Source organism: Oncorhynchus kisutch, linkage group LG1, assembly GCF_002021735.2.
Source record: "Oncorhynchus kisutch isolate 150728-3 linkage group LG1, Okis_V2, whole genome shotgun sequence".
Classification (NCBI taxonomy): domain Eukaryota; kingdom Metazoa; phylum Chordata; class Actinopteri; order Salmoniformes; family Salmonidae; genus Oncorhynchus; species Oncorhynchus kisutch.
Window position 1 is genome coordinate 32746991 of NC_034174.2, and position 21081 is coordinate 32768071.

At 47.0% G+C, this 21081-nt stretch overlaps 1 protein-coding gene across 4 annotated transcripts in view; it reads left to right on the forward strand.

Annotated features, from left to right (window-relative positions):
- Nucleotides 1-21081, forward strand: part of celsr2 (cadherin, EGF LAG seven-pass G-type receptor 2) — a 78653-nt gene that overhangs the window by 53818 nt on the left and 3754 nt on the right. For all 4 annotated transcript variants that reach the window (XM_031819382.1, XM_031819423.1, XM_031819458.1 and 1 more), the window contains exons 7-31: nt 826-989; nt 1198-1323; nt 7108-7274; nt 8435-8614; nt 10335-10448; nt 10549-10723; nt 10859-11000; nt 11134-11254; nt 11413-11596; nt 11880-11981; nt 12114-12208; nt 13432-13641; nt 14070-14253; nt 14600-14924; nt 15759-15926; nt 16086-16209; nt 16390-16590; nt 16853-17027; nt 18561-18673; nt 19063-19145; nt 19432-19558; nt 19666-19776; nt 19976-20106; nt 20348-20436; nt 20609-20770. In XM_031819382.1, coding sequence (XP_031675242.1) covers nt 826-989; nt 1198-1323; nt 7108-7274; nt 8435-8614; nt 10335-10448; nt 10549-10723; nt 10859-11000; nt 11134-11254; nt 11413-11596; nt 11880-11981; nt 12114-12208; nt 13432-13641; nt 14070-14253; nt 14600-14924; nt 15759-15926; nt 16086-16209; nt 16390-16590; nt 16853-17027; nt 18561-18673; nt 19063-19145; nt 19432-19558; nt 19666-19776; nt 19976-20106; nt 20348-20436; nt 20609-20770 — 3773 coding nt within the window. The remainder of the gene's footprint in view (nt 1-825; nt 990-1197; nt 1324-7107; nt 7275-8434; nt 8615-10334; nt 10449-10548; nt 10724-10858; nt 11001-11133; nt 11255-11412; nt 11597-11879; nt 11982-12113; nt 12209-13431; nt 13642-14069; nt 14254-14599; nt 14925-15758; nt 15927-16085; nt 16210-16389; nt 16591-16852; nt 17028-18560; nt 18674-19062; nt 19146-19431; nt 19559-19665; nt 19777-19975; nt 20107-20347; nt 20437-20608; nt 20771-21081) is intronic.

A 21081-nucleotide genomic window follows, 5' to 3' on the forward strand; every position in this document is an offset into this window, starting at 1 on the left:
TGGTATAGAAGCAGAGCTTAGTGTTTTTAATGATATGTTGTGGTATAGAAGCAGAGCTCAGTGTTTTTAATTATATTTTGTGGTATAGAAGCAGAGCTCAGTGTTTTTAATGATATTTTGTGGTATAGAAGCAGAGCTCAGTGTTTATAATGATATGTTGTGGTATAGAAGCAGAGCTCAGTGTTTATAATGATATGTTGTGGTGTAGAAGCAGAGCTCAGTGTTTATAATGATATGTTGTGGTATAGAAGCAGAGCTCAGTGTTTTTAATGATATTTTGTGGTATAGAAGCAGAGCTCGGTGTTTATAATGATATGTTGTGGTATAGAAGCAGAGCTCAGTGTTTATAATGATATGTTGTGGTGTAGAAGCAGAGCTCAGTGTTTATAATGATATGTTGTGGTATAGAAGCAGAGCTCAGTGTTTTTAATGATATGTTGTGGTATAGAAGCAGAGCTCAGTGTTTATAATGATATGTTGTGGTATAGAAGCAGAGCTCAGTGTTTATAATGATATTTTGTGGTGTAGAAGCAGAGCTCAGTGTTTATAATGATATGTTGTGGTATAGAAGCAGAGCTCAGTGTTTTTAATGATATGTTGTGGTGTAGAAGCAGAGCTCAGTGTTTATAATGATATTTTGTGGTATAGAAGCAGAGCTCAGTGTTTATAATGATATGTTGTGGTATAGAAGCAGAGCTCAGTGTTTATAATGATATGTTGTGGTATAGAAGCAGAGCTCAGTGTTTATAATGTGTTGTGGTATAGAAGCAGAGCTGAGTGACAGATTCTAAATGTGCCTGACTCTGTCCTATCTTTCTGCTGTAGATCTCTGGATCTGACTGGTCCTCTCCTCCTAGGGGGCGTGCCCAAACTGCCTGAGGACTTCCCCATCCAGAACCGCCAGTTTGTGGGCTGCATGAAGGACCTGAGGATTGACAACCGCCACGTCGACATGGCTAGCTTCATCGCTAACAACGGCACTCTACCAGGTTAGTAACCTTGCACATTGCCATTTGACTGAACCATTCTGTGCCTGTTTTATAGCATCCACCCTTCCCTGCTGTCTTAGTTGAGCACTATGAGCTGAGTTGGGGAAGTGAATGTACCTGAAGTTTTACCTGAAGTATGAATAATTTATTACCTCTTAGCATAATGAGGTTGGCTTGAACTATTCCTCAGATGTCTTTAACTTCCCAGGATGCTCTGCTAAAAGGCACTTCTGCAATAACAACCCGTGTTTGAACGGAGGGACCTGCGTCAACATGTGGGGCTCCTTCAGCTGTGACTGCCCCCTAGGATTTGGAGGCCGGAACTGCGAGAAGGGTAAGTGAAGTAACGCCGTTGCCGGAGGTTGGAAAGCTTCCTCAAATGGTTAAAACATGAGATCAAAGCTAACCAGGTTTGGTTGGCCCCATGACCTACCATTATAGGCCCTTCTTAGTAAAGAGGTACAAGGACTCTACAGGCGTGCATCAGGAGTAGACTACTAAGTGACCCATCAGACAGACAACATCCCCCAGCTCGCCTGACCTACACTTAACTAGTGTCTTTGTAGTTAATGGACTGTACCATAACTCAACAACCAGGTGGTTACAGTGACACTGACCATTTAATTTGCTTCTTAGTGCTGCGGTGTTAAAAGAGCATCTGCCATATTGTATTTTCTTATCATTTTGAAACATGCCTTTTTGAGTGTACAGTGTAAATCTAGTGCGGACACATTTGCATAGACACCACGCAGAGGAGATTGCTCAGGGTGACGCGTAGAGGGAATTGGCAGGGCTGTAAATAACTGAAGTAGGCTCTTCAATCAGCAGAGTGTTGAAATATTTCCTCATCGTTTTAGAATCGACTCTTTCCTGGCACAGATAAAGCCAGTCATCATTGATTTGCTGACATGATGGTTTCATAAGGTTACCTATTGTACACTGTATTTTATTTGTTATGTTGATTCCTGTTTGGACCCAGGAAGAGTAACCGCCGCCTCGGCTCCAGCTAATCGGAGAGCTTGATAAATACTAATACGGAGCATTGCTGTTTTATACCAGACATTTCACAAGGGTTTGTGAGGGTCCCAGATGTGTATACACTCTGACAGATGCGATATCCCATAAGCTTGTATGAATCTGTCATGAGGGATCATGTCACATTTGAATAGAGCTATATGTTTAAACCTGTTCTCTTGAATAACACCTTGGACATGTTTAAGGTGAAGTATTTTATTTCTCAGTTTGAGAGAGTTGTGTTTGTTAGAGCATTACTAGTGTCCATTTCTCTTCTCAGCTCCTCTGTGCTCTGCAGTTGTTTGACTTGCTGGTTTACGAGCTGGGACGGCTCATAAGAGGGAGATTGCGAGAGGGTAGAGAAAAAGCGATACTACTCAATAAATGGTGAATTACACAAAAGCCTCCCTGTTTCAGTTTAGAGTAAAATCTAGTGATAAAGGACCACTTCTTTCTCATAGTTAAGGGGAGCCCGAGAGGAGGGATAATGAATGGGGATGGGGAAAGGGTTCCTCTCTCACTGAAGCAGATGAACCCATGTGACTCCTTCATTTCAAGAAGAGAGGGAGAGCGGAAGGGAAAAGGAAAACAGAATGTAGTCTAGAACCGTGCTGCTGATCTTTAATCTAGATAGTGGGTTCCGATGGCATGAACATTCATGTTCTACCAAGAACATGAACTATGCCACGCCACTACAAAGGTCACTATCAAAATATTGCTGTTAAACTTCCAGTATGTAATAGGATCGGCCATTAGGGGTTAGAGAGGGCAGAACAGCTAGTAACCATGGAGAAAATCCCCAGCATCTCACTTCCTTTCTGTGATGTTCACTACTGACTCTGGGTGGACAAGGGTATGGGGGAAACAAATACTTTCATTGTCAATCCCATGAGCATACCTGCCTTTTTATATGGACCCTGTTTAGACCAAACACGCTGCAAATAGAAACTGAGTGTACAAAACATTATAACCATCTGCTCTTTCCATGACGTAGACTGACCAGGAGAATCCAACTGTAAACTATGATTCCTTATTGATGTCACCTGTTAAATCCACTTCAGTCAGTGTAGATGAAGGGGGTGGAGACAGGTTTAACAAAGATTTTTTTAAGCCTTGAGCCATTTGAGACCTGGATTGTGTATGCCTGCCATTCAGAGGGTGAAATGGCAAGACAAAAGATTTAAGTGCCTTTGAACGGGGTATGGTAGTAGGTGCCAAGCGCACCGGTTTGTGTCAAGAACTGAAACTCTCTCATATTGCAATTTTGGAAATTGGAGACTGTACCTACCTTTTGAAATGTGGTTACGGGATTTAGGGAATGTAATACATATGGAAAATATTCGATACAATACCTCCAATAGAAGTCCAGTGTTTTACAAAATATGGCAGCCGATACTGGATAAATGGTCTAGTCCCGCTTCATAACTGGGTTGACGATCTGCTGCTACTCTGTGCTGTACTCCACTCAATATTTACTTTGGGCTTAACTACACTGCTTGTCATGACTATATGCTGTCTTCTTATACACCTAATAGGATGTAGTTTTATTTTGTGTATGTGTGAGTTAAGTTTTGTCCTCTAAATGGTCCATCCCATTCAACAGGACAATCAATGGCATTGTTTGTATTGCTGTCTTTTTATTAGATTTTTTCTTGGAAAATAATAAACATATACCTTTTTTAAAAGAAGAAAAAAAAGAAGTGAAACGCTGATAACGGTGGAAAGCATTGGAGTCACCATCCCTGTGGAACGCTGATAACGGTGGAAAGCATTGGAGTCACCATCCCTGTGGAACGCTGATAACGGTGGAAAGCATTGGAGTCACCATCCCTGTGGAACGCTGATAACGGTGGAAAGCATTGGAGTCACCATCCCTGTGGAACGCTGATAACGGTGGAAAGCATTGGAGTCACCATCCCTGTGGAACGCTGATAACGGTGGAAAGCATTGGAGTCACCATCCCTGTGGAACGCTGATAACGGTGGAAAGCATTGGAGTCACCATCCCTGTAGAACGCTGATAACGGTGGAAAGCATTGGAGTCACCATCCCTGTGGAACGCTGATAACGGTGGAAAGCATTGGAGTCACCATCCCTGTGGAACGCTGATAACGGTGGAAAGCATTGGAGTCACCATCCCTGTAGAACGCTGATAACGGTGGAAAGCATTGGAGTCACCATCCCTGTGGAACGCTGATAACGGTGGAAAGCATTGGAGTCACCATCCCTGTGGAACGCTGATAACGGTGGAAAGCATTGGAGTCACCATCCCTGTGGAACGCTGATAACGGTGGAAAGCATTGGAGTCACCATCCCTGTGGAACGCTGATAACGGTGGAAAGCATTGGAGTCACCATCCCTGTGGAACGCTTTCAACACCTTGTAGAGAACATGCCCCGTCAAATTGAGGCTGTTCTGAGGACAATAGTGGGGGTGCAACTCAATATTAGGAAGGTGTTCTTAATGTTTTGTACACTCAGTGTATCAACCTCTTTTCATGAGATTCTGTTTACAATCTTTTTGTAGCTTTACACCAGTGCCAGACTGCACCACAACCACTATCCCCTGGGTCCTCTGTTTCTCTTTCTCCCTCACTCGCTCTCTCTAGTGCCAATGACAGGCTTGATTTGTGTCATTAATTATGGACGGCCGTGTTTTGCATCTCTGCCACTGTGTAATGAGAGAGAAAAACATGTCTAACACCCAGCTAAAAGTGACACTAGTGCCTCTCTGCCAGAATGGCTGTCTTCAGAATGCACAGACTGCATGTCAAATACACAGACACGTACAACTGAACACACACCCCACCCCTGAGCGTTGTCTAGCCAACACTCATCACAAGTACTAGTGAATAGGGGTAGGGGGCATGTTGAATCTTCTCTGGTATTTGGCTCTGTATGTGAACAGTATTTATTCAGGGGTATCTAGTTTCAAATTGCCACACATACTATTTTATACCCATACAGCGAGTGCCAAGCTTTTCATTCCATTGACGTCTTAATTTGTTTTTTTTTTCGTAAGGTTAGGTGTAACGTGTAGCACTGCTGGCTTTGTACCCCCTCATCTTTGTTTTCTGTGGTAATCATAGATTGTGTACACTCTCCCTACCAGTAACTGGAGCTGGGTTGTTCAGACTTGATCACAGACCATATTACTGTGAGAGTGGTAATGACTCTCTGTCACATGTCACCTACTTTTCCTCATTTCCTCTTTCTCGTTCTCTCTTGTTCTTCCCTCTCTCTCTCCTCACTTTCCTCTCTCCCGCTCTGCCTCCCTCACCCCCCACTCTCTGCCTCCCTCACCCCCCACTCTCTCTGCTTCCCTCACCCCCCACTCTCTCTATCTGCTTCCCTCACCCCCCACTCTCTCTATCTGCTTCCCTCACCCCCCACTCTCTGCCTCCCTCACCCCCCCTCTCTCTATCTGCCTCCCTCACCCCCCACTCTCTCTATCTGCTTCCCTCACCCCCCACTCTCTCTATCTGCCTCCCTCACCCCCCACTCTCTGCCTCCCTCACCCCCCACTCTCTCTATCTGCCTCCCTCACCCCCCACTCTCTCTATCTGCCTCCCTCACCCCCCACTCTCTCTATCTGCTTCCCTCACCCCCCACTCTCTCTATCTGCCTCCCTCACCCCCCACTCTCTGCCTCCCTCACCCCCCACTCTCTCTATCTGCCTCCCTCACCCCCCACTCTCTGCCTCCCTCACCCCCCACTCTCTGCCTCCCTCACCCCCCACTCTCTCTATCTGCTTCCCTCACCCCCCACTCTCTCTATCTGCTTCCCTCACCCCCCACTCTCTCTATCTGCCTCCCTCACCCCCCACTCTCTGCCTCCCTCACCCCCCACTCTCTCTATCTGCTTCCCTCACCCCCCACTCTCTCTATCTGCCTCCCTCACCCCCCACTCTCTGCCTCCCTCACCCCCCACTCTCTCTATCTGCTTCCCTCACCCCCCACTCTCTGCCCCCCTCACCCCCCACTCTCTGCCTCCCTCACCCCCCACTCTCTGCCTCCCTCACCCCCCACTCTCTCTATCTGCCTCCCTCACCCCCCACTCTCTCTATCTGCTTCCCTCACCCCCCACTCTCTCTATCTGCCTCCCTCACCCCCCACTCTCTGCCTCCCTCACCCCCCACTCTCTCTATCTGCCTCCCTCACCCCCCACTCTCTGCCTCCCTCACCCCCCACTCTCTGCCTCCCTCACCCCCCACTCTCTCTATCTGCTTCCCTCACCCCCCACTCTCTCTATCTGCTTCCCTCACCCCCCACTCTCTCTATCTGCCTCCCTCACCCCCCACTCTCTGCCTCCCTCACCCCCCACTCTCTCTATCTGCTTCCCTCACCCCCCACTCTCTCTATCTGCCTCCCTCACCCCCCACTCTCTGCCTCCCTCACCCCCCACTCTCTCTATCTGCTTCCCTCACCCCCCACTCTCTGCCCCCCTCACCCCCCACTCTCTGCCTCCCTCACCCCCCACTCTCTGCCTCCCTCACCCCCCACTCTCTCTATCTGCTTCCCTCACCCCCCACTCTCTCTATCTGCTTCCCTCACCCCCCACTCTCTCTATCTGCCTCCCTCACCCCCCACTCTCTGCCTCCCTCACCCCCCACTCTCTCTATCTGCTTCCCTCACCCCCCACTCTCTCTATCTGCCTCCCTCACCCCCCACTCTCTGCCTCCCTCACCCCCCACTCTCTCTATCTGCTTCCCTCACCCCCCACTCTCTGCCCCCCTCACCCCCCCTCTCTGTCTGCTTCCCCCCCTTCCATCTACCTCCCTCACCCCCCACTCTCTGCCTCCCTCACCCCCCCTCTCTCTATCTGCTTCCCTCACCCCCCCACTCTGTTTCCCTCACCCCCCACTCTCTGCCTCCCTCACCCCCCCTCTCTCTATCTGCTTCCTTCACCCCCCCACTCTCTGTTTCCCTCACCCCCCACTCTCTGCCTCCCTCACCCCCCCTCTCTCTATCTGCTTCCCTCACCCCCCCACTCTCTGTTTCCCTCACCCCCCACTCTCTGCCTCCCTCACCCCCCCCTCCCTCTATCTGCTTCCCTCACCCCCCCACTCTCTACCCCCCTCACTCTATCTGCCTGCCTGTGTTGCAGTGATGGCCAACCCGCAGCGTTTCCTGGGTAACAGCCTTTTGCAGTGGACTAACCTGGTGGCGGTGGTCACTGTGCCGTGGCACGTGGAGCTTATGTTCCGCACGCGCCAGCCTAGTGCCACCCTGCTGCACCTCACCACCGGACAGCACCACAACCTCACCCTACAGGTACAGAGAAAACACATCGAATAGTCTTGCCATACACAGTCCTACCCACACACACACACACACACACACACACACACACACACACACACACACACACACACACACACACACAGACACATCACACCTTCCTTAAGCCCTATTCTTTCTGTTTAGCCTGGCATTATTTTGTTTAGATTTGTTTCTTTTTTTCATTTCTACAACTATAAAGCATATTTTAAGTCCTTTGAAATGCACTATATAAATGTATTTTCCATTTATTATAATTATTTTTATTATTATTACTATCCTATAGTGTCTCACGCCAGCAGAGGCCTGGTCTGCCATATCACAGTATACTGTACAGCCCTCCTCAATCTGGCATATGCACACACCTTCAACAGCATTACCCAACAATACGGAACAGCACTACAAATACACCTCACAGGTGCAAAGGTGTTTACTGTAGGTCATTTCATATGTCATTACGCACAGTATAATACATATTATACAGGATTTCATCCTATCTGAAGCTAAGACCGAGCCAAACAGCCAATAGTTTTGATAGGAATTCCTTTCACTCATTTTGTATCAGATTATGCATGTGTTTTCCCCCTCAGTATGGTGTTGGAATAGATTAGTGCATTGTGGCATGTAACTCCAGCATGACTCCAGCAGCTCACACAGAGTGACTGTGGGTTAGTTGATGTAAAGCTCCACCTGTTGGCTGTCTGGGCAGCAGCATGACTTTAAATATTTGATGAGATGAGAGATGAAGCCTGCCAACTAACAAACGCCTCATCCCGAGATCTGAGAGCTGCCATACCCAGGCCTTTCAGATAGCAGCTGTTGTTTGTCTAGACAGGTGCCTTTTTTGAAGTTGTATAACAGTCCAGCAACTATTTTAAAGTTGGTACATAAAAAATAAAAATAAAAAACAGGGCTATTTTCTTAGCTACTGTATTACCATAGATGATCTGATATGGATGATGAGAAGAAAAGCTCTGTCTGTGAGCATGTGATGTTTGCATGCTAAAGGTCTTTCTCTCTCTCCTACCGTCCCTCACCTCTCTTCACATCCCCCTCTCTCTCCCATCCTTTGTCCCACCTCTCTCATTCCATTCCATCCTCTCCCACATATCTCTCTATTCTCTCCCGACCCCCTCTCTCTCTCCCTCCCCTAGCTGCGCGGTGGCAGTGTGGTGATGGGACTGCAGAGGGGCGAGGACTCCACCCTGTCCCAGGTAGAGGAGGTGACAGTGAATGACGGAGACTGGCACCATGTGCAGATGGAGCTGAAAGATATCCCGGGCGGCGAGCCCCGCCACAGGGCTGTGCTCTCCTTTGACCATGGCCTCTACACGGTGAGACACTGTTAGAAGACAGACTGTAGGTTTGGAATTTTAATTACATTTAAATAGGTACAGTACCAGTCTAAAGTTTGGACACACCGACTCATTCAAGGGTTTTGCTTTATTTGTATTATTTTCTTCATTGTAGAATAATAGTGACGACATCAAAACTATGAAATAATACGTTGAATCATGTAGTAACAAAAAAATATATTTTAGATTTTAGATTCTTCAAAGTAGCCACCCTTTGCCTTGTTGACAGCTTTGTACACTCTTGACATTCTCTCAACCAGCTTCATGAGGAATGCTATTCCAATAGCCTTGAAGGAGTTCCCACATATTCTGAGCACTTGTTGGCTGCTTTTCCTTCACTCTGCGGTTCAATTCATCCCAAACCATCTCAATTGGATTGAGGTCGGGTGATTGTGGAGGCCAGGTCATCTGATGTAGCACTCATCACTCTCCTTCTTGGTCAAATAGCCCTTACACAGCATGGAGGTGTGTTTTGGGTCATTGTCCTGTTGAAAAACAAATGAGAGTCCCACTAAGTGCAAACCAGATGGGATGGCACATTGCTACAGAATGCTGTGGTGGCCATGCTGGTTAAGTGTGCCTTGAATTCTAAATAAATCGTTGAGTGTCACCAGCAAAGCACCCCCACACCATTACACCACCTCCTCCATGCTTCACGGTGGGAACCACACATGCAGAGATTATTCGTACACCTACTCTGTCTCACAAAGACATGGCGGTTGGACCAAAAATCTCAAATTTGGACTCATCAGACCAAAGGACAGATTTCCACTGGTCTAATGTCCATTGCTTGTGTTTCTTGGCCCAAGCAAGTCTCTTCTTCTTATTGGTGTCCTTTAGTAGTGGTTTCTTTGCAGCAATTTGACCATGCAGGCCTGATTCACGCAGTCTCCTCTGAACAGTTGATGTTGGATGTGTCTGTTACTTGAACTCATTTATTTGGGGCTGCAATCTGAGGTGTAGTTAATTGCTGATTTCTGAGGCTGGTAACTCTAATGAACTTTTCCGCTGTGTAACCGATGTGAAATGGCTAGCTAGTTAGCGGTGGTGCGCGCTAATAGCGTTTCGATCGGTGACGTCACTCGCTCTGAGACCTTGAAGTAGTGGTTCCCTTTTCTGTGGCGGTCCTCATGATAGCCAGTTTAATCATAGCGCTTGATGGTTTTTGCCGACTGCATTTGTAGAAACTTTCAAAGTTCATGATATTTTCCAGATTGACTGACCTTCATGTCTTAAAGTAATGATGGACTGTCTTTTCTCTTTGCTTATTTGAGCTGTTCTTGCCATAATATGGACTTTTACCAAATAGGGCTCTCTTCTGTATACCAACCCTACCTTGTCACAACACAAATGATTGGCTCAAACACATTAAGAAGGAAAGAAATTCCACAAATTAACTTTTAACAAGGCACATATGTAAATGCATTCCAGGTGACTACCTCATGAAGCTGGTTGAGAGAATGCCAAGAGTGTGCAAAGCTGTCATCAAGGCAAAGGGTGGCAACTTTGAAGAATCTCAACTATAAAATGTTTTTATTTAACACTTTTTTTGGTTACTACATGATTGTTATTTGTGTTATTTCATAGTTTTCATGTGTTATTTCATAGTTTTGATGTCTTCACTATTATTCTACAATGTAGGCAATAGTAAAAAATAAAGAAAAACTGTATTTGTTTGTGATCTGTTCTACCAATCCAGGCCAGCATGGAAGTGGATACTAAACTGAAGGGGGCGAAGGTCAAGACTCTGAGTGTCGGGGGCATCACTGGGGCTGATGGGAAAATACAGCATGGCTTCCGCGGCTGTGTGCAGGTTTGTTAACCTCTTGTCACGCAAACACAGACGACACACACATACTATGTTGTCTGTCCATGTGTCTGAGTGCGTTCTCCCTGGTGTGTGTGTTCCTCAGGGTATGCGTGTGGGGGAGACCTCTTCCAGCTCAGTGTCTCTCAGCATGTCTCAGGCCAGGAGGGTGAACATGGAGCAGGGCTGCAGCGTACCAGACCCCTGTGTCTCTAACACCTGCCCCTCTAACAGCTACTGCAGTGATGACTGGGACAGCCACTCCTGCACCTGCCTCACCGGTCAATCTGCCAACCATCATCAGCGTTATCTTCCTCATCATTAGATTTTACAACCATATTATACGACCATATAGTCTTACGTTGATCCCTCCCAGACATAACTTATGAATTCTTATTGTGTTGTTTACCTGCCAGGTTACTATGGCGATAACTGCACAGACGTATGTGCGCTAAACCCCTGCGAGCACCAATCAGCCTGCACCAGGAAGGTTAGCTCCTCCCGCGGCTACACCTGTGACTGTCCCAGCAACTACTTTGGCCAGTATTGCGAGAAGAAGTTAGTAAAACATCTTAATCTTTGCTATACACAGGTCATACCACTATGTTTTTGTTGGTCCATATCACTATAAAGAACACTATAAGAATGTATCTGTGTTTCTGTTGTGTTTCTGACTATGTGTGGCCCTCAGGACTGACCTGCCATGTCCCAGGGGTTGGTGGGGACATAAGACCTGTGGTCCCTGTGACTGTCAGACAGATAAGGGCTTCGATGCCGACTGCAACAAGACCAGCGGGGAGTGCCGCTGCAAGGTGAGCCAGCTGACTACTGTGTCTCAATGGCAGGATGTTTTAAGTGGACAGGGGCGATGGGTGAAACTGCACTGTGGGCTGGTATTATTTTTTACTTCCTTCCTTTTCTTCTCCCTCCCCCTCTATCTCTCGCTCTATCCCTTTCTCCCTGCTCTCAGGATAACCACTACCGTCCAGAGGGCAGCGAGGTGTGTCTGCTATGTGAGTGTTACCCAGTGGGCTCGTTCTCACGGGCGTGTGAGAGGGAGAGCGGGCAGTGCCAGTGTAAGCCAGGGGTCATCGGACGCCAGTGTGACCACTGTGACAACCCCTTCGCTGAGGTGTCGCCCAACGGCTGCGAAGGTCAGCATTAACATACGTCACATGACAGTAAAGAATGACCAAATGTCACATGCTTCAGAAATGTATCTGTAGTCCAGTCTGATTAATTTAGTTCACTGATTTAGTAAATTAATGTGATTACATGGCCTTTTAAAAAGTGTTTTTGTGCCAAGCAAATTCTATGTCATGTGTACAGTTACACCTGGACAATTAATTTTTATCAGCTTTCCTGTTCTCCCTCCTCTTTCGCCCTCCCTCTCACTTTTCCTCTCTCTCGCTTTCTCTCCCTGTCTTTCTCTCTCAGTGATCTATGACAGTTGTCCCCAGGCAATAGAGGCAGGGATCTGGTGGCCCAGGACTAAGTTTGGTCTCCCTGCAGCAGTCCCCTGTCCCAAGGGATCTGTCGGTACGATGAATCTCAGCAGTTTAGCTAATTACCATACTATAATGGAATATACTATACTATGCACTTAAACTTGCCTCGGGTCTTTCCAGCATGTTCCTCTCCTTTTATGAAGATTTCCCCCTTCTCTCTCAGGCACAGCTATTCGACACTGTGACGAACACAAGGGATGGCTGCCCCCCAACCTCTTCAACTGTACCTCTGTCACCTTCACCAAACTCAAGACCCTGGTGTGTACAGCTTCACTAGAGCTAGACTCATGTACCCCTCATACAGCTCCACTAGAGCTAGACTCATGTACCCCTCATACAGCTCCACTAGAGCTAGACTCATTTACCCCTCATACAGCTCCACTAGAGCTAGACTCATGTACCCCTCATACAGCTCCACTAGAGCTAGACTCATGTACCCCTCATACAGCTCCTCTAGAGCTAGACTCATTTACCCCTCATACAGCTCCACTAGAGCTAGACTCATTTACCCCTCATACAGCTCCACTAGAGCTAGACTCATTTACCCCTCATACAGCTCCACTAGAGCTAGACTCATTTACCCCTCATACAGCTCCTCTAGAGCTAGACTCATTTACCCCTCATACAGCTCCACTAGAGCTAGACTCATGTACCCCTCATACAGCTCCACTAGAGCTAGACTCATTTACCCCTCATACAGCTCCTCTAGAGCTAGACTCATTTACCCCTCATACAGCTCCACTAGAGCTAGACTCATTTACCCCTCATACAGCTCCACTAGAGCTAGACTCATGTACCCCTCATACAGCTCCACTAGAGCTAGACTCATGTACCCCTCATACAGCTCCACTAGAGCTAGACTCATTTACCCCTCATACAGCTCCTCTAGAGGTAGACTCATTTACCCCTCATACAGCTCCTCTAGAGGTAGACTCATTTACCCCTCATACAGCTCCTCTAGAGCTAGACTCATTTACCCCTCATACAGCTCCACTAGAGCTAGACTCATTTACCCCTCATACAGCTCCTCTAGAGGTAGACTCATTTACCCCTCATACAGCTCCTCTAGAGCTAGACTCATGTACCCCTCATACAGCTCCACTAGAGCTAGACTCATTTACCCCTCATACAGCTCCACTAGAGCTAGACTCATTTACCCCTCATACAGCTCCTCTAGAGCTAGACTCATTTACCCCTCATACAGCTCCACTAGAGCTAGACTCATTTACCCCTCATACAGCTCCACTAGAGCTAGACTCATTTACCCCTCATCAGCTCACATTTATATGGTTGAAAAAAGTTGAATGATGAACTGATTTTATTGCCGTAATATAGCAGAGTTAGGTATTTTTGTTTTACATTTATTTTAGTTACCATCAAGACCAAGGTCACTTTTACAAGGGAGCCCTGCATATACACAACTTATTAAATAGAATATATAAAATGGTGCTGTAAGACTGTTCTCTCTCTCCCTGGTCCAGTCGGAAAAGCTTTCCCATAACGTGTCTCTCCTGGACTCTGGGCGGGTCCAGCAGATGGCAGCCATGTTGGCCAACGCCACGCTGCACACGGTGGAGTACTACGGCAGTGATGTGCAGGTGGCCTACCGCCTCACCCAGAGCCTACTGCAGTACGAGAGCCACCAGCAGGGCTTCAGCCTGACCGCCACCCAGGACGTCCACTTCACTGAGGTAACACGACAACACACAACACTACACAACACAATATTGCAGAGTGCAACACACCACCATGCAGTGCAGCATAAGGCAACACCTGACAGCGCAACACAGTTAATACAGCATAACACCACATGACCAGAGGAGGCTGGTGGGAGGAGCTATAAGAGGACATGCTCATTGCAATTGCTGGAATGGAAAAATGGAATGCTATCAACCACATCAAACATATGGAAACCAAATGTTTGAATCCATTCCATTAATTCCATTCCAGCCATTACAATGAGCCTGTCCTCATATAGCTCCTCCCACCAGCCTCTGCACATGACACAATGCAACATGCATCTCGGATAAACTCTGTAGGTAACTGAACACAACACATTTGCCTCCACCACCCTATGCCAGTCTGTCTCTCTGACCCCCTGCCCTCCTCCCCACATCAGAACCTGGTGCAGGTGGGCAGTGCCATCCTGTCCCCGGGCACACGGCCACACTGGGAGCTGATCCAGCAGACGGAGGGGGGCACGGCGACCCTACTGCACCAGTATGAGGAGTACGCCAACACCCTGGCACAGAACATGAGGAAGACTTACCTCAGCCCCTTCACCATTGTCACACCACACATAGGTGAGTGTGGTCTACTTTGCTTTACACTAGGTATAGACGTTATGTCGGTCAGAAAGACACAATTTTGTGTAGACCAGGGCTCTCCAACACTGTTCCTGGAGAGCTGGTTGATAAGCTGAATCAGGTTAGTTACAGCTGGATTTGGAGCGAAAACTTACAGGGGGGTAGCTCTCCAGGAACAGGGTTGGAGAGCCCTGATGTAGACTTTTTTTATCAGTTGGAATATTTGTTGAATATTATTCCATAAGTTGTAGGATTCACAAACTGAACCATCTAGCCTTCTACCTCTTTCTAGTGGTTTGTCTGCTGTCTAACCTACCCCATCTGTGTTGTGTGTTCTCCACAGTCATCTCAATAGATCGCCTCCAGAAGATGAACTTTGCCGGAGCCAAGCTCCCTCGCTACCAGTCTCTGAGAGGGCTGAGGCCTCAGGACCAGGAGACTGCCGTCACCCTCCCCGACTCAGTGTTCAAGCCGCCCATGGAGACCAAGGGCCACCGCCACCTGGACACCTTCCCAGAATCCTCTGTGAGAAACCACACGTCCAGCAGGAAGAGGCGACATCGAGGTCCTGACGACCCTGAGCAGGAGGCCATCGCTAGCGTGATCATCTTCCACAGCCTGGCCTCGTTGCTGCCTGCGAGCTATGACCCTGATAAGAGGAGTCTGAGGTGAGACAGAGGGAGACAGGGACCTGATTCCATATTGACCCCTTGCCTCCTACCTCTAGATACTTCACATAGATTTAATTGGATACATACTAGTAATATGTTCATGGGTCTACATTTCCCTGGTGGTATTTCTGCCATATTGCGGATCCTTTCAGATCTACACAAAGGTCTAAGGCAGGGGTACGCGGGTACTATTTGATAAGGTCTGGTCACACAAATTGCCTACGTGACAAAGGACCAGACTGATATTTTATTGTTGTAGTAACAAACCTCCACCCCGCAATCCATGCCAACCCCAAACTGTTCACAGCCCTCATGTTAGCGGAGAGAAAATGTTGCAGTTTTTAAGCCAATTTCTTGCAATTATACACATTTTTCCGTGTCTTGTGTGTTTATATGATCCCAGTGGTCGAAGCCTGACCGAGTTCATAAAGAATACAGTAGTCAGTACTCGCGATACGTAATTAACCCTTTTGGGTCCAGATCCATACCGACGGTCACCAGTGGAGCATGGAGGGTGCAGGGCAGGGCTGCCCAACCTTCTTCCTGGAGATCTAATTTCCTGTAGGTTTTCAGTCCAACCCTAATTTAGCATATCTGATTCAGCTAGTTAAGGTCTTGTTGAGCAGCTAATTAGTAGAATCAGGTGTGTTAAATTAGGGTTGGATTGAATACCCACAGGACTGTAGAGCTCCAGGAAGAGGGTTGGGCAGCCCTGGTGTAGGAGTTAGGGGCCAATTTAGAATTGGAGAAAATTATTAATGAGGAGGAGGAAGAGCAGCAACAAGGTTCCTGTTGAAGAATTAATTAGTGGTTTTGTGTGATGTCCACCAGAGTGCCTAAGCGTCCGGTCATCAACTCCCCGGTGGTCAGCATCACGGTCCATGACAACGAGGAGCTGCTGCAGCACATGCTGGACGAACCCATCACTGTGCAGTTCCGCATGGTCACCACCGAGGAGCGCTCCAAACCCATCTGTGTCTTCTGGAACCACTCCATACTGTGAGTTTTACACACACACACACACACACACACACACACACACACTAGCTATTTCAACTTTGAGCTGTAGAAACAAAGACTTAAAAGTTATATAAAGGATTAGGTTGAAACCCAATAATCTGTCATCGCATTTGTTTGACTGTTGTTTTTGTTTGTCAGAGCGGGGAACGGAGGCTGGTCAGCCAAAGGCTGTGAGGTGGTGTTCAGGAACAACACTCACATCAGCTGCCAGTGTTACCACATGACCAGCTTCGCTGTTCTCATGGACATCTCCAGGAGAGAGGTGAGCAAGGCCACAACACTAGACAGAACTACACCATATGCTGTACGAGTCTAGACTTCACTTTATAAACCTCAATACACCTCAGACCACACCCTATAGGGGTCTTGTTCACTATAATGACCAAAGCTCTTCTTAAACTAAACTTTTCCTCCACCCTCCTCTTCCTCTCTTCCTTCCCAGAACGGTGAGATCCTTCCGGTGAAGCTGGTGACGTGGAGCACGGTGAGCGTGACCCTGGGCTTCCTCTTCCTCACCACGCTCTTTCTCCTCTGCCTGCGGGCCATGCACTGCAACAAGACCAGCATCATCAACAACGGCGCCACCGCCCTCTTCATCTCCGAACTCATCTTCATCCTGGGCATTAACCTGGCAGACAACCCGGTAAACTACTGGAACAAAGTTATTTTCTATTTTCTTTTAATACTGTATTTGACCTCCTGTCGATCTCGGGTTCAATACACCACTTTCAATATCCTACCTTCCCTCTCCTCTGTTTGGAATAGCTGTCTGATATGGATCTGATTAAAAACAAAGGAAAAATCATCAAAGCATTCTGCCCACTTTGAGCCCTGTAATATAGAGTATAATAAGTTCCCTTCCTCTCCCCCTCGCTCTCTCTCTCTGTCTCTCCCCGTGTCTGTAGTTTGTGTGCACAATCATCGCCATCCTGCTGCATTTTTTCTACCTGTGCACCTTCTCCTGGCTCTTCCTGGAGGGCCTGCACGTCTACCGCATGCTGAGCGAAATACGAGACATCAACTACGGACCCATGCGATTCTACTACATGATCGGCTGGGGTGTGCCTGCCTTCATCACAGGTCTGAACAATACACACATCCTTACACACACACACACACACTGATGGACCGACCCCAGGTGGTGAGGGTAGGCAACATCACCTCCGCTACGCTGACCCTCAACATGGGGGGCCACACATTGTTGCATACTTAGTCCCCTCCTGTACTCCCGGTTCACCCACGACTGCGTGGCCAAGCACGACTCCAATACCATTATCAAGTTTTCTGACGACATGACAGTGGGTAGGCCTGATTACCGGCGACGATTAGACAGCCTACAGGGAGGAGGTCAGTGACGACAGTGTGTTGCCTGGACAACAACCTCTCCTTCAACGTCAGTGAGACCAAGGATTGTGGACTACAGGAAACGGGGGCGAGCACGTCCCCATCGACGGGGCTGCAGCAGAGCGGGTCGAGAGCTTCAAGTTTCTGGGTGTACAAATCACTAAGGACTTAAAATGGTCCACACACGCGAACAGGCGCGACAACGCCACTTCCCTCCCAGGAGGTTGAAAAGATTTTGCATGGGCCCTCAAATTTTCAAAGTTCACCAGCTACACCACGAAGAGCATCACTGCTTTGTATGGCAAGTGCACCGCCCTCCATCACATGGCGCTACAGAGGGTAGTGCGTACGGCCCAGTACATCACTGATGCTGAGCTCCCTGCCATCCAGGACCTCTATATCAGAAAAAATGTTAGACTCCAGCCACCCAAGCAATAAACTGTTCTCTCTGCTTCCGCACGACAAGCGGTACCGGTGGATGAGGTCTGACAGCTTCTATTCCCGAGCCATAAGACTGCTAAATAGCTACACGAACTGTCTGCAATGACCTGTCTATTTTAACTTTCTTTTCTATACACAATCACACACTCACTCTATGCACATTCTACACACTGACACTCCAACACACACACACACACACATACTTTTCTCACATACACATTAAATGCATAAACATTCAAACTGACTCTACGCACACATACTCGCGTACAATCATATCCGCTGCTGTTACTCTGTTTATCATATATCCTGATGCCAAGTCACCTTACCCCTATACTTATCTAACCCTACCACTCCAGTATCCCTGTCACCTTACCCCTATACATATCTAACCCTACCACTCCAGTATCCCTGTCACCTTATCCCTATACATATCTAACCCTACCACTCCAGTATCCCTGTCACCTTACCCCTATACATATCTAACCCTACCACTCCAGTATCCCTGCACATTGTAAATGTGGTATTGGCACTGACTCTGGAACTGATCCTTTATTTAAGTTACTTACTTTCTCGTTCTTATTTCAATTTCCTGTTTTTGATCAACTTGACTTAAAAAAAAATGTTATATTGGTTCTGCATTATTGGTAAAGTGCCAGCAAGAAAGGCATTTCACTGTACTAGTGCACGTAACAATACAAACTTGACACACACTGATGCACACACAAACACACAGACACAATGCCAACTCATGTATCCCATTAGAACGGTTGAAAGCCTTACTGTAGTTATTTGTTAGTTACTGGTGTGTTTGGTGGTTGTGTCGTCCAGGCCTGGCGGTCGGACTGGACCCAGAGGGTTATGGGAACCCAGACTTCTGCTGGCTGTCCGTGTACGATACTCTGATCTGGAGCTTGGCAGGGCCCATCGCCATGGTGGTGTCTGTGAGTACATTCCACCTCCTCATCAGATCTCCAATACAGTGTATTGTATGATATTTACAGTACCAGTCAAGTTTGGACACACCTACTCATTAAGGTTTTTATTTATTTGTTTTACTATTTTCTACATTGTAGAATAATGCAAAGCTGTCATCAAGGTGGCTACTTTGAACACTTTTTTTTGGTTACTACATGATTCCATATGTGTTATTTCATAGTTTTGATGTCTTCACTATTATTCTACAATGTAGAAAGTTGTAAAAATAAAGATTAACTCTGGAATGAGTAGGTGTCTTAACTTTTGACTGGTACTGTATATACTAGAGTTGTATAATAGTATGCCTTTATGTTATACAGTAGTACATAGTTTAATTGTATTTTGTGTTTTCCAGATGAACATCTTCCTGTATATCCTGGCCTCCAGAGCATCCTGCTCCATGAGACACCACAGCTTTGAAAAGAAAGAGCCCCCTATGTAAGTGTTCTGCCCGCCGCTGCCTGAATTAAAAACAACACAAATTCTGTCATTAACACAAGCATGCTGTTGTACCCCAAGGGTACATGACTACAGCACTTTAGAGAGTGCATTGTGTCATTGAATGGAGAGTGAAGCTGCCAATTCACTAAACTGTGGTTGTTGGCTCATGATGGATTGCATAAAAGTGAAAAACATATTTCTATATCCTCTGAACTCACTTATCCTAATGTAACCTTTGTGATGTTCTCATCTTACGTGTGTCTTTCTGTCTGTCTGTGTCTAGCTCTGGGCTGAGGACGTCATGTGGGGTTCTCCTCCTGGTCACTGTCACATGTCTGTTAGCTATACTCTCAGTCAACAGTGACATGATCATCTTCCACTACTTGTTTGCTGGATTCAACTGCCTTCAAGTAAACACTGTTTTTTGTTGAACTTAAACCCGGATTTAAAGACTTAGTCGCTGGTTTGACTGTCAGTGTCCTTGCTCCATTGACATTATTTGGTCTGTCTATTCCAGGGTCCCTTTATCTTCTTCTTTCGCATTGTGTTCAACAAGGAGGCGAGGAACGCCATGCGCTACTGCTGCAGCCGCAAACGCCCGGATCACATGATCAAGTCCAAGCCCTCGGTAAATCTCTCGTACTGTATAGGGACGTCACCATTCATCCAAGGCCTAGTACAGACATGCACAGCTGTAGGCCCCCATCATCATCTTTATGCTTGGACTTATATTACCAAGGACATTAACTAAAGCACCAAACAAATAAAACAGAATACTACCTACTAACTTATACCTCTCCTATTTTCTTCCTCTCCTCCTCCTCCAGTCGTATAACTGTAACACCAGCTACATGGATGGCAGACTGTACCACCTGCCGTTTGGAGACTCCAGTGTCTCTCTGAACGACACCCTGCAGAGCGGCAAGAGCCAGCAGAGCTATGTCCCCTTTGTCCTCAGGTACGGTAAGCACAGAGGGAAACAACAGGCCCCATTGACACATGCTGTGTAGGTCCTCCTGCATCATTGTGTACTAGAATTTTTTTTCTTTCCAGGTTAATTGAAAATGTGTGGGTTTTATGATGGTCATTGTTATGTACTGTAATACAGATAGAACACCCCTTTCAAAGCCACATACTAACTTACATTGAGGAGACCAGGGCTTTGTTTGTCCTGCTACAAGTCCTGTTGTGTTTTTCAGGGATGATGGTGGCCTGAATAATAGCCAGGTACACATCGCTCTGAATGAGCACGGCTCACTCTTCCATGAAACTAAAGAGCATTTAGATGGTAGGTCTCCCATTTGAATGTCATTAGGATCACTGTGACTGCCTTTTAGCAGCTTTGGTGCATAGCTCAAACACAGAGAGGCATACAGAGTATTCATTTCATATGGTCAATGTATGTATATCTCTACAACACTCATTTGTCATCATCTTAACTTGTGTGTGTGCAACAACAGATCACGACTCGGACTCGGACAGTGACCTGTCTCTGGAGGATGACCAGAGCGGATCGTACGCCTCCACACACTCCTCTGACAGCGAGGAGGAGGGGCCCTACCCACCAGATGAATGCTGGGAAAGCATGGCATCCAATGTGTCTAAGAGACCACACCCTCAGGGTATGACCTCGCATCTATAATACACCGAGTCACCAACTCTATACGACCTCACACCTCTAATACCTCACTCTCAGTAGACCACACGCAGGTAGTATGTGAACACAGCCCCATGCAGTAACACTCTTGATAATACCGCTCACACACTTCTGCTTTAACAGTATACCACACCCAAACATCACACACATACCAGACAACTCTTCAATAGAATACACCTACACTGTACACAATTGTCTGGGTTTAAATGAATCCACTTCTGAGCAGAACATGAATCTTACTTAAACATGTATAAATAACACCTGAATTACCTGATT